This window comes from Lytechinus variegatus, chromosome 12 (genome assembly GCF_018143015.1).
Source record: "Lytechinus variegatus isolate NC3 chromosome 12, Lvar_3.0, whole genome shotgun sequence".
Taxonomy (NCBI): domain Eukaryota; kingdom Metazoa; phylum Echinodermata; class Echinoidea; order Temnopleuroida; family Toxopneustidae; genus Lytechinus; species Lytechinus variegatus.
This window is the reverse complement of record NC_054751.1, coordinates 27,443,243-27,457,701: the sequence shown is the minus strand read 5'-3', so window position 1 is coordinate 27,457,701 and position 14,459 is coordinate 27,443,243. Positions and strand designations below refer to the sequence as shown.

The 14,459-nt window shown below is 35.8% G+C and overlaps 1 protein-coding gene across 2 annotated transcripts; it reads right to left on the bottom strand.

Moving 5' to 3' along the window:
• Positions 1–4,664: 4,664 nt before the first annotated feature.
• On the bottom strand, positions 4,665–7,068 carry LOC121424981 (E3 ubiquitin-protein ligase TRIM71-like). Of its 2 annotated transcripts, none has more exons than XM_041620892.1 (2): positions 6,873–7,068; positions 4,665–5,957 (listed from the first exon to the last, which is right to left on the bottom strand). In XM_041620892.1, exons 1-2 carry the CDS (start codon positions 6,907–6,909, stop codon positions 4,792–4,794), a joined length of 1,203 nt encoding a protein of 400 aa, XP_041476826.1. In that variant the 5' UTR covers positions 6,910–7,068; the 3' UTR covers positions 4,665–4,791. The 2 variants fall into 2 exon arrangements, with proteins under 2 accessions (XP_041476826.1, XP_041476827.1); XM_041620893.1 differs by having other exon boundaries at positions 6,828–7,067.
• Between the last annotated feature and the right edge of the window lie 7,391 nt (positions 7,069–14,459).

Sequence of the window (14,459 nt, the reverse complement as noted above, 5' to 3'; positions counted from 1 at the left end):
TGATAATGTACATCTGTCCCATATAAATTAGTACTTGTTTTTTTTACGTATTTTTACGTATAATGTGACTATTTCAGATATAGAAATGAAGCTGCTTGTTGGGTATTTAGCTATGTAATATATCACAATTAAACAATGCCAACCATATACTTCAAAGACAACAATATACTTATAATAAATAAGCGATATCGACATGAAGAAAGAGGCGTTATTATACAAAATATACTTAGAATAGAAAATTCGGATACGATTTCTAAAACATGAGAAAAAGAAGCGAAAAATCTACATACATTATAATGATTAAGTGATTATATCATTGATTTAGTACAGGCAATTTAAATTCACTATGCATTTCCCTAAGAAAGGGCAGATCCATATATCAGCAAATCAATCACGAAAGCCGGTCCAATCGGCAACTTATAAAATATGACAAGCCTGTAGTGATATATATATATATATATATATATATCAGTGTTGTAGTCAAGGCTCAAACCTCCAAGGCTAAGGCCAAGGCCAAGGCTTTAATACCCAAGGCCAAGGCTTCAATAACCAAGGCTGAGGCCAAGGCATGGAAACCCAAGGCCAAGGCCAAGGCCTGAAAACCTCAAGGCCAAGGCCAAGGCATTTCAATTGTACAATATATGGGAAAAAAAGACAACAATGCTTAGGCGGCATACATGACACACAGGACCAAATGTATAAAAGGTGTGAGCGAGCAAAAATGTTTACCCTTGTACATTTAAAACGAAAATAATTTTATGATAGATCATGTAGATTTAGACATCAAATTAAAATAAACATATATAGTTACATTTGTACAATTCATTATTGTTCTAGGCGATTCACATTGCAATAATTATTATTACCAAGGTGATCTGATCATGGCATGCCCATTCTCAACATGTCTTTCTCCTCTACCTGGGACAGGGGAGGCAGAATGTATTTTTTTTGGGGGGAGGTCAAAGCCAAAAATGCACTTACAGTATAAGTCAAAATGAGAATTTTGGTGCAGTTCAGCAAAGCTTTTTTAAGTGATTTCTAATTGATAAGACAGATGTTTTGATTTAGGCTTTAATTTCCCGCTATAGAAAGCATAGCGAGCAAGTGGTTTTGAAAAAAAAAATCAATTTTGAAGTTGTAAAACTCGATTTTGGGTCAATTTAATGGTGCCAATCACTGTTAAAAGGGCATCCTTGCGAGATGTTGTAATAAGAAATGAAATTTAAATATTTTGAGCTGTTTTTGTAATCATGAAAAAGGTGTGCATCTTACTAAACAAATTAACGCGAGCACAACACACAAGCAGAAATTTTTAGTGACCAGAAAAGGAAGCTGTTCTGGACTGCATTTAGTGACTCATAAATAGGATACATAACTCACCAATCAAAAAAATGCGAGCGCAAAGCGCGAGCCTCAAAAATTTGTATTATTCCGATCTAAAAACTAGACATTCTAAGCATTTTTTTGTGTAAATTGAATGCGAACCTTACTTAACAATAATTTATGCAAGCACAATCCAAAATTTGTTGATTTTGAAACCTAAAATTTTGCTCTGTATGCCATGCTTGGCCCCTCAAAATTTTTGGCTCATCATGCCATTGATACCATAGCCCATTTGGAAATGACGAAATTGAAGTTTGTGTTCAAGTTTACCGAATCTTTTCAGAATATCATTAAGACTTAAAACATTCTTGTTGGTCAAAGAAAATAATAGAAGGAAAACCTAATGGAATAGAAATCAACCTTGTTATCATTCTTTAGAGTAAGCTATTTTTAGAGTATGAAAATTGTTGTCAAAATTGTAGTCAGATCTGTCAGAATTATTCCTGTCATAAAATCACTATAATCAGTGGCGTACCGTGGGTCACGGCATTGGGGGGCACCAGCAAAAACTTGGAATTGCCTAGTGAGCGCGCAAAGCGCTCCCAGTTGCCAGGTATTCTGAACTAATAGAGATATTTTTATAAGGACAGTGCCAATAAACGGACATGTATCTCACTAGTCAAATAATGCGAGCGCGAAGCGCGAGCTTAAAATTTTTGATATTCAAACCTAAAAAGGGACATTACAATCAATCTTTTGTAATCATGATATGTACCTGTCTCGTTAAATAATGCGAGCGCGAAGCGCGAACTGAAATTTTTGTAGATATTGACCCCAAACAGGAAGATTTTAAGGACTATATTTTAGGAATCTTTTATCTATTAAGATTATACACATCTCACCATAGTCATCTAATGGGAGTGCCAATAAGCGCTTGCTGATTTTGTTAGAATTACATCTAAACATGCACATAAAGCACTTGTAATCATGATTAACAATTAACATACCCATCTCACTAATCAAATTTTGCGAGCGTGAAGCGCGAGCTGAAAATTTAGGAAATTCAGACCTGAAGAGGGGCATTTTAAGGCTTGTTTGTAGGAATTCAAGAAGGACTTACATAGTTCACTAACCAAATGATGCGAGCGCGAAGCGCGAGCTGAAAATTTTTGATATTCAGATCAGAAAACAGAAAAAGGAACAATTTAAGGACTCATTCTAGGAATTGATGGAGAGCAGACATCTTTCACCAATCCACTACTTCGAACGTAAGCACGGACAGGAAATGTTTTATATTAAGACCTTAAAATGGGACAATCACTTACAGTATTCGTGAAAAAGAAGCATACTTTTGTACATGTAAAAGAATAACTCGAAGTGCGAGGAAATATATTTGGTAGTTTGGTGTATATTGACTTGAAAACGGGAGGTTTTAGTATAACAGGATTATATATCTCGGTAAACAGACAATGGGAGCACCAGGAACAATGAAGACATATGCCCTGAGCAAATTATGTTTCATTTATATGAAAAAAAATGTTTCTTATGTAATGTAACATAACATAATTATAACATTATAATGAACATTGTCTTCTTTCCCACTACGTTTCTCTTCCTTTCTCCCTCTTTTCCTCCTTTTTTAGTCAGCCGATGGGGGGGGGGGGGGCACGTGCCCCCATGCCCCCCTGTAGTTACGCCACTGACTATAATCCTAATCGTAATTATTATCATTATTATTGATATTGTCATTATCCTTATTAGTCATGATTACGTCATATTACCAATAAATAATATTAATTTTCATCACTTCTCTTTGTTACATAATTATGTGATGATAATTGCAATTGATGGCACTGCTAAGTACACATACTGCTTCTGCTGCTGCTGACTGGTAGTATTTAGTGTCATTAGATGTACAGAACAATTGAAACATTTATAATTACTTGTATAAAACAAATGAAAAGTACAAAATACAAAATGCCTTGAAAAAGCCTTGAAAATGCCTTGAAAATGCCTTGAAATTTCAAGGCTCAAAATCCTCAAGGCCAAGGCCAAGGCCCTCTCAAGGCCAAGGCCTGAATGTTCAAGGCCAAGGCTTTGAAAAAATAGGCCTTAAGGCGCCTTAAGGCCAAGGCCGAGCATCAAGGCACTACAACACTGATATATATATATATATATATATATATATTATATAAAGGTATAGGCCTTCCGGTGGCGTTTCATTCACCGCCTCTCACCTACTCTATAGCAGTGGGCCTATACATGATATAAAAAAAGCTGCTCATTTTGAGAATTTAGCTGTAAAATATCACAATAAAAATGACAACCTTATACATGTAGATTAAAGACAAAAATGTACTTATAATAAGCGATAGCGATATAGAAAATGGCGTTATTATTAAAAAAATATTTGGAGAGTAGAAAATGTTGGATATGCGATTTCTAAAACATTAGAGAAAGAAGCGGAAATAAAAATTATGAACTGTACATACTTAAATGATTAAGTGATTTTGTTGATTTAGTATAAGCAATTTAAATTCAATTTGCATTATCAAAGTAATCATAAAAGCCGGTCAATCGGTAATAGTGATAGACCTATAGTGATATGATAACACTATACCGCGGGGGCTCCATCATCAACACCGCTCACCTACTCTAGTAGTAGGCCTGTAAAACAAAATGATGAAAGCCAGTTCAATTATGAAATATAATAATGGGCCTACACACTTTAGGGAAAGGTTCATATTATAATGGAACGGTGCAATCTTGCATCGTTGGTGAATAAGGTACAAAACTGCATCAGCATGCCAATTTGCAACCTATACAAGATGCAACTTTGCACCTTTAAAATAAGTTTGCATCCAAAAGATTGATATTTGGGGTGCAAATTTGCACATCTTTTGTTGTGATGAAAATAAAATGTATACCATGAGGGTTCCATTCTCCACTTCTCACTACAGCAATAGTAGGCCTATAATTAACAGCATATAAAAGTAATAAAAGCAGGTCCAATCTTTCTGGTCTTGGAGCACCTTTAAAGTGCGACTTTACATCTCCCTGGTCTTGGATGATCTTTAAAGTGTGCAACTATGCACCTATTTGGTCTTGGAGCACCTTTAAAATGTGCATCTGTGCACCTTTCATAGTTGCAACCTGATACCTTTCAGACCGTAGAAAGTAAAGGTAATCCAAGACTAGTGTGGCATTACATACAGTGCTTGTAGGAACATTGTAATTCCTAGAGCGTAATAAAATTTAATATAAAATTGATATTAATATTATACAATTAAACAAGGTAAATAAATAACTATGATTAAGGGATCATAAAAAGAACTGTTTTTTAAATCTTTGGAAATAGCTCTAAAAGTCGAGTTTATTATCACTTCGTATCCAGTGCATTGATTGCAAGTAGCTAATATATTTGTTTTGATTATGATGGTAGTGATATACTTCTATACTGAATATATCTTACATTTCATACTCCACGATGCGATGGTTAGCACCATCCACTACGTAAGCAAGTGTCTTTTCGCCTTTTTGGGTGACGGTAATCCCGCGAACATAATTGAATCCTTCTCCAAAAGCTCCGAGGGAATCTCCATTTGGGGCGTAAACCAGAACGCGCTCAGCACTCCATCCTCGCATTAAACCACTCCGAACAGTCACGTAGATATTGTCGTTCTGGTCCAATGCAAGCCCACGACAGTCCCAAGCCTTGCCGTTATGTTTGACGTCAATGATGCGAACTGGCTGTCTCTTTTTCGGATTAAAAACCTGCACCCTTCGGTTTTTGAACTCGGACACAACCAGGTTACCCTTTGAGTTGATGGCCAGAAACCAAGGAGCGCTGAGCTGTCCCAGAGCTGACCCGTGTCCCCCAATGATGAAGGTACATTCTCGGTGTTTGTCGAATTGAAAGATACAGTGCTTTTGACAGTCCGCCACGTAAACAGAGCCATCTTTTCCCACTGCTATCCCGCAAGGTTTCTGAAGCGTCTCCTTACCAAAAACCTGAAACGGGACAAAGTTTTTGAACTCGACGACACAGTGATTGTTGAGATCAGTGACTACGAACGTTTCCCCCGTCCAGGCAACAGCGTATGGATCAAACTTTCCCATGTCGGTACTTTCGGGTGAACAGAACTTGTTGGCAGGGCGGAATTCCGAATCAAAAACCTGAACCTGGTTGTTGGACTTGTCCGTAACTACAAAAATGTTCTCATGCTTGATGATATCATGGGGTTGGTTCATCGGCGGCTTGTAGGTCTTTAAGAGGTTACCACGGACCCCTGATACTATCTTGACAGGACTTCCCTTGATTTCACTGCCGCAGATCTTCACGTGGACGTGATGGACACCTACATGATTAAGCCAAACTAAGGCCTTACAAACACCACCAGCTGGTACTGTATCAGGGAACTGGATACGCTGAGAACATTGGCCGTTGGGTGACTCAACAACCCCGTCTACAGATGACATCAAACCAGTTCCAACCATTGGATTCCCTCTGCTTCCGCGCAAGATTAAATGGACTTCTACCTTGGATCCAACTGTGGCGTGTGCTGCTGGTAGTTGTAATGTTGATTTCGAAGCATCGGGGACAGGAGAGGGCATTCTTGACGCCATTGTTACACCTGCATAGAAGACAGCGACAATGGTCACATTAATGATAATACTTATTGGTTCACAAGTGAGTAACTTCCCTGAAAATACTCAATGAACCGAGGGGGGGGGGCAAATTGTAATATTCTGCGCCCGCCCCCCCCCCCCGAATTAAGTGAGAAATAACAATGCTTAATCATATCTTAATAACAATAATAACGATTGACACATTATAGGCCCTAATCATTACAATTTTCTTATCATTAAAGGAAACTGAAACACTTTACCCCATATATATAAATCCACATCTGAGGCCACTTTGGTCAAAAATTCGACAAAAACATGGAGCGGCTCTCTAAAATAAAGTGTACATCGGCCTTTTAAATATTACATAAAGCTCAGCCACAGACTCCCGGTCGATCCTATAAACAATCCTGCAGGGAAAATAAATTCGAGTGAGCGCGGCAACGGAAAAATTAATCGACACGCCTCACAGATATTCATAGGCATATGTCTATCAGATATATACCTGTGAGTCGTCAATGGCTAAAAACAGCAATGGATACATAAATATCTTTGACAATATATCGTTATGATTATAATTTTGACAAAATATCATAATGATCCAATGAGGAAATTATCAGAACAAGAAGGCCAAGGACATGCATGATCCAGCTTTCAATGTCACGCGACGAATGTCGATCTCCAATCACGTGGCATTTTCCCGCCATTTTCCTGCCACGAACATTGCGATTGTGACTCCGTGATTCACAAGCCAGTTTGGAAACCTGGCACTCGTATAAATCATTATTCCGGTTTATTATCACCCTGAAGTGGGCTTTATCGCGTTTTTTATTAGGCTAAATTGACAATAATATTACAATACAATCCACATCACTTACTCTGATTAGGTCCTTTTTTTTATCAGCCAACTCGAAGTTGCTTACCCCTTTTCTCAAACTGACTGACGTGGCTTGAAAACATGCACAGTTATCATGAAATACAATTATTGCTAGATGGGGACAAGTGACGTCAAGAACATGTGATGAAGAGTCTAGACTTTGAACTTCAACACACATGGTAGGTCAATACTGGATGAACTACAAATATACCCCGGCCCGATGGCACTACCCGCTGAAGCCTTTGCAAGTGAGAAATATAATTTAGGCGTGCGGTGATCAAATAGTAAAGCTCATGATCATATCGATCACATACAGAGTTGGCATTCAGACGCCATTAAAGGGATGGTCCGGACTGAAAATATTTATCTTTATACATAGAGTAGAATTCACTGAGCAAAATGCCGAAAATTTCATCAAAATTGGATAACAAATGATAAAGTTATTAAAGTTTAAAGTTTAGCAATATTTTGTGAAAATAGTCGTCATGAATATACATTAGGTGGGCTGATGATGTCACATCTCCACTTTCCGTTTTCTTATGTTATTACATAAAATCATAATTTTTTCATTATTTCATACTTGTGTGAGTAATATGTCTCCCTTATAATGAAATAAGTTGCAGCAATAAATGTCTAATGCACTAAATCTGTTGTCAATCAAATTTTTCTAGTTCTTGGAGGAAAAAATGTGAATAAACCTTAACAAATAAAATACAAAAGAACAAGTGGGGATGTGACATCATCAGCCCACCTAATGAATATTCATGACGACTGTTTTTCACAAAATATAGCTAAACTTTAAAATTCAATAACTTTATTTGTTATCCGGTTTTGACGAAATTTCGGCATTTTGCTCAATGAATTCTATCTGTTTATTAAGCTTTGAATACTTTCAGCGCAGACCATTCCTTTAAGTCACTGCTTTAGTCGGCCTACTGTCTGAAAACCCTGATGTGTCGGCCTCTTTATGATGACAACGAATTTTTGTTTGTAATTTCAAGTGAGCTAAATTTGAAAAAAAGTTAAATTTTAAATTGTACGTGAAATTGTGTGGATAAGCATGGTAATTTTATTTTAATGGCTGTCCACATGGTCAGAATGAAATACTTCTGACATTGGTTAAATGCAGATTTTTGACATAAGAAATGCGGTTTAAAGCGGATCCTTTAAAGGTATTGTTTAAATCTGTGAGCAGCCGATTTAAACAATTCTCAAACCAAGATGAAACATGTGTACAAGTGCATGTATTAGAACTAATAAACCCTGAAAACAACCATTATTGAGAATGAAAAGCTAAAACTACAAGGCAAACCCCGATTTTGTAAATAGGCGTCTTATATACACCTAAATAGTACACATTAGTGTATGGGACGAAATTAAGATGGTGTCACTCCGGTCACTTTATATTTCAATTTTTGAAGCACTAAATAATCAATTTCGAACGCAATTTTTTCTGGGCTTCATTTTTGGAACATATCACAGACACAGGTGACAAGAGTGACATTCTAGCTCAGATTTTTGAAAAGTCAAACCAATGTTAACCAATCACTTCAATTGCCTCTAAATGTCACGCAACATAAGCTGGTTTCCAAAAGAAACTGATCAAACTTTTGAAGGGCACTTCATGAATTCCATGCACTCAGTCAAAATGATTTTTTTTTTGCATAGGCTAGCTTCAATAATCTTTATGAAGCACACGTGAACAATTAAGAGATTGTTTCAGTCACAGAGAAGCTACATCACCTACTTATATCCCCTCTCACCAATTGGTTTGGCAGAATCCAAAGTCACAAATTGGCAACAACAAAAAAACAACAATGAAAATGAGATAGGATTAAAGAATCTTCCCAGTATATTATGCATGTCCTTCTTGGACATGTTATATATAGTGATTGGATCAATCACATAATTATGTATAAAATGTTTAAATGACTGGAATAACACAGCCACACACAAACCCACTGGGGATGTCCCGGTATAAGCGGGGGATAACTGAACACGGTGTATGTCTGTGTTTACCTCACTCAAAGGACATGTCCGCCCCAACATAAAGTTGATTTGAATAAAAAGAGAATTTCTAACAAGCATAACACTGAAAATTTCATCAAAATCGGATGTAAAACAAGAAAGTTATGACATTTTAAAATTTTGCTTAATTTCACAAAACAGTTATATTCACATCCAGGTGGGTATGCAAATGAGGAGACTGATGGCGTTATCTACTCACCATTTCTTTTGTACTTAATTATATAGAATAGGGAATATTCTATTTTTCTCCTCATTGTCAAGTGATACAACAATTAATTCCTACCTGAACACGTGGAATGAGCATTGTTTAATACAATATGATTCAGTCACGATGTTCCTTATTGTCAAATCTATAAAAAAATGAAATTTTGTATAACCGGGACATCCCTTGGGATTGAGTGACTTTGTAATTGTTCCAGTCATTTATTTTTTTTATTTTACTTCCTGTAGCTTCTTTGGGATTAAGGCAATCAATTAAACATGCATGAAGGATATGCGTAATAAACTAGGTTGTTTATCTCATTTTCATTGGTCTTTTTTGTTGTTGACATTTTGTGACTTTGGATTCTGAAACCAAGTGATGTGAGGGGCGATTACCCTCTCTGTGACTGAACCAATTAATTTGAGGGAGCGAAGCGACACAGCCCAAGGGATCGGAGCGACCTACAGGGGGATGTCCCCACGGTAGGGAGCTTTTGATTTTTTTTTTTTTTTTTGGACTTACAATAATATGCAATCTGGTGCATCTCTTGAGGGGAAATTTTTATATAGCCACGAGAATTATTGTAGAATGGCAACCATGCATATGTAATTACAGACGCATGGCCAGCCATGCATCCAGTAATTACTTATACATGGTTGTAAAAAAAATATATTTCGCCAACAAAATTCTACCATTCTATAAAACAAATGATACACAGGTTTGTTTGTGCATCGGTAGGACCAGTGACATGCCAAAACTAACCCACTGGGCTGCGCCTCGTGGGTTTAACAGTTCCATACTTCTTATTACCTTATGCTCATAAAACCTACTGATGCACCCACATCTGTGCATCATTTGAATATTGTACCTACTAGGTTACGATTTGCTCAACCAGAATACAAAAATGGATGATTGGATATATTAAAAAAAAAAGAAAATTAAGAACTGACACACTATCATAGGCACCCAAATCCATACTCCCAAAATCTGAACGTTCGGGTTTGGGGAAATTATAACTGTAACAAGTGGAATGCCTCTGGCCGTCTCACCTGCATCACGCGGTTCAATATAGCAGAAGTGCTGACTTTGAAAACTACTCTAACTCGCACAAGATGTTCAGTGATACATGGTTACTCTATGTCCACTTTTTATGAACTAGACCAATAAACTTACAGAGATATGGGATATGATGGTTATTCAACAAAAAACCAAACATGGCCAAAGTTCATTGACCTTACATGACCTTTGACCTTGATCATGTGACCTGAAACTCGCGCAGGATGTTCAGTGATACTTGATTACTCTTATGTCCAAGTTTCATGAATCAGATCCCTAAACGTTCAAAGTTATGATGGTAATTCAACAGATCCACCCAATTCAGCCAAAGTTCATTGACCTTTGACCTTGGTCATGTGACCTGAAATGCGCACAGGATGTTCAGTGATGCTTGATTACTATTATGTCCAAGTTTCATGAATCAGATCCATAAACTTTCAAAGTTATGATGGAAATTCAACAGATACCCCCAATTCGGCCAAAGTTCATTGACCCTAAATGACCTTTGACCTTAATCATGAGACCTGAAACTTGCACAAAATGTTCAGTGATGCTTGATTACTATTATGTCCAAGTTTCATGAATCAGATCCATAAACTTTCAAAGTTATGATGGGAATTCAAAAGATACTCCCAATTCGGCCAGAGATCATTGACCATAAATGACCTTGGTCATGTGACATGAAACTCTAATAGGATGTTCAGTAATACTTGATTAACTTTATGGCCAAGTTTCATGAACTAGGCCCATACTTTGGAAGTTATGATGTCATTTCAAAAACCTAACCTCAGGTTAAGTTTTGATGTTGACGCCGCCGTCGGAAAAGCGGCGCCTATAGTCTCACTCTGCTATGCAGGTGAGAAAAAAACTGGACAATGCAGTTAAAAGCTGAACGGTTTACACAATGGTAATGTTGACATTTTTTATGTTCCCCGTCTAAATACCAAAATAATTGGTGTGCTCATCATTCAAATCTAAATGTAAAACCATCTCTGTTAGCTCCATGGTAAAACAGTATTTTAAACATAATAAAGAACCGTTTACACGGAAGTAAAATCCCACCCATGATTGTAGGCCTATACAGTGCGTCCCAGAAAAAACGAAACCGAGATTTAGCGATCATTTATCATTACTTAATCATAAATAAAATAGACAAATGACCTACCAAATTAAAGCTTAGAATCTCTTCTTTCATCTGATATTACTTAGATTATATCTCATTCACGCCTGAGTGAGCAAATACAATTTGAAGAAAGGATATCAAAAACTCATTTGGCGGGGGGTATCTGGGTTTCAAAAAGAAAACCACATTTTTGCAAAGTTCAATATCTCCTCTTTAATTTGATACCTAAATTACAGAAAATGGTCAAGAAATAACAAAGTTCTGGTCATTTGAAATAAGGCTTGAATTTCAATAATTTCATAAAATTAAGAGGTTCTCCAGGCTGGCTTTCAAACCTCTCGACACTCTGTTTTGTTGACGATCAGCCATGCATTAAATCTTTTGTTCACCATGCGAAAGCTTCTGTGGGAAACCGGTGAAAACACGTTTATCTCATGAAATTATAAAATTACAAGCCTTATTTCAAATGACCAGAACTTTTTTATTTCTTGACCATTTCTTGTAATTTAGGTACCAAATTAAAGAGCAGATATTGAACTTTTCAGAAATGTGGGTTTCTTTTTGAAACCCAGATACCCCCCGCCAAATGACTTTTGGTATCCTTTCTTCAAATTGTTTTTGCTCACTCATGCGTGAATAAGAAATAACCTAAGTAATATCAGATGAAAGAGGAGATTCTAAGCTTTAAATTGGTAGGTCATTTGTCTATTTTATTTATGATTAAATTATGATAAATGATCGCTAAATCTCGGTTTCGTTTATTCTGGGACGCACTGTATAAAAAGGAATTTTGAAGAAAAAAAAACACACACAAAGTACCAAGCACAAATAACAGGCAGATTTAGGATATATGTTGTATTGTATCTGAAACAACGTGAAATGCAAAGCCAGCTACATATGAATAAATCAACATTTTCCAACGAGTGATTAAAAGCAAATGCTAGAATTACAAAGGTGTGATTATAAATACTGAACTTTATTCATCATGTTAATGTTGCATTTAATACTGTTCATATGGATAAAAAAAACACTCAGGGAAAAATCAAATTCGTACAGATTAATATAACGCACATGTTGTTTTATGGTTTGAAACAAATGATTTTTAAGTTACTTTCAAGTAACATTTTTGAAGCACTAAAATAATATATTTTGGCGAGAAATTTACTGGACTTCATTTTTATAACATATCACCGACAGAGTACTAATATAGAACACGGCAAAACGGATTTTGTGTCTCGCCCACTTATGAAAAATAACCAGAAATATCGTGATTTGCGAGGGCACGCAAAAGAATTGTATCGAAACTTCATTGTGAAATGACTGGGATTGAATAACACTTGTCATAAGAGCCTTGAACGTAAAACTTTAATGTTGACCTGAAAATGACCTTCGACCTTACCATGTGACCTCCGACTGCAGCATAACACACAGGTTCCTCAAGTCCACCTACCATCTACGTTTGGTTGAAAAGTGACTTAAGGCTGTGGAGTTAAGTGTCATAAGGTTTGTGACGGACGGACGACATTTCGACCCCTAAGTCTCGTCTCTACCTCTGGTGGGCGAGACAAAAAGGAAAGTAAAGACATCATCGGCCCACCTAATGAATATTCAAGAAGACGTGTACATAGCTATTTTCACAAAATATGTCTAAACTTTAAAATTCAATAAATTCGTTATATTTGATGAAATTTTCAGCATTTTACTCGATTAATTTAACTCTAATTCAAGCAGGGAGTATCCCTTATATTTTGACAGCGATTTTCACTCTTTATCAGCTGATCATAGTTGCTTAATAAAAACATTCAATTTTGAAAGAATTGTTTACAGGTAGCTAAATTCACCCATTTTCATGTTTTCTATTAACAGATTCCAAATTTCAAACACATTTTGCATTGTAAAATTTGACAGTATTTTTTCTCAAATTTCGTCAATTTTGTCAATGTCTATACTTGCCCAGAAATTGATGCAAGTTTTCTTTACCCAGTACACTGTTGAATGTATAAAAATGGCATGTAAACACCCCCCCCCCCTCCCCCGACATGGCACTCTGATAGCTACATAAGAGGAAAGTAAAGACGTGGCCATTAAAGCTCAATTTACAAAAAAAAAATCTGTGCATAAAAATAGTAACAAATTTATGATCTGGAAACTACATGTAGATAACACTGTAAAAACACTGTTTAAAATGGTAAGCACGTTGTTTAAACCTGTCACTCTTATAACTACTGTTTATACTTTTCAAACATCTGTTTGAACAGTTTAACATATGTTAAACTGTTCAAACTTTTTAAACAAGTTGTTTAAAAAGTTTGAACAATTACATAAGATTAAACAACTTGTTGTTAGAGTGACAGGCTTATAAACAAAGTGCTATTTTTTTTCACTGTGTGAAGGAGAAAAAAATCTACAAAATGCATGTTGTTGAAAATCATTTCACACAAGATGACGGCATATATACTGTACATGTATGTAGGTCCCGGGAGAAGCGCTATAAGATTAATTTTCGATGTTTACATATTTGAGTGTTTTTTAAATCAAATATTGAGCCGTTAAGAGGCGAAAATGCATGGAATTTGCATATTAATGTTGGGACTTATTATTTGTAGCATCAAACATAATGATTTTTACATCAACTAAATCAAATTATGGTGTGAATTCTCATGGAACCAAAAAATAAAACCATAATAATCATGAATATAATTGGTGAACAGCTATCATATATTCAAATACTAAAGAAAGTGTGTGGGAAAGAATGGTTTCCTAATTTGCATATCATTGTTAGCGCAAGCAAACAAAACTTCAAAAGTGTGTCATACTGTAATATCTTATTTCATATTCGATTTTGGTGAAATTTCCTTGATTAAATCATTCTTTAATACACATAAAAATGAAGATTTAACAACAAAGTAAATTAATCTTGTATATATGTATGGAGTTACAATAATAAACGTTAATATATCTTTACAAATAAATTAACCTTTTTCAACATAATGAGAAATGTGTGTCCAATAATACAAGCATTCAAAATAAATATATTTCACATTCAAATTAACTTTTCAATTGCACATGATTAATGTTATTTATTAAAAAATAAAACATATATTTATTGGCACTATATACGCATAAACGCTGGAAATAATCATTGAAAGTCGTATATCTTTGGATGAGGCCCTGCATGTTAAACAGTAACAGGACCTGGCATGGACACACTACCCTGATAGAGA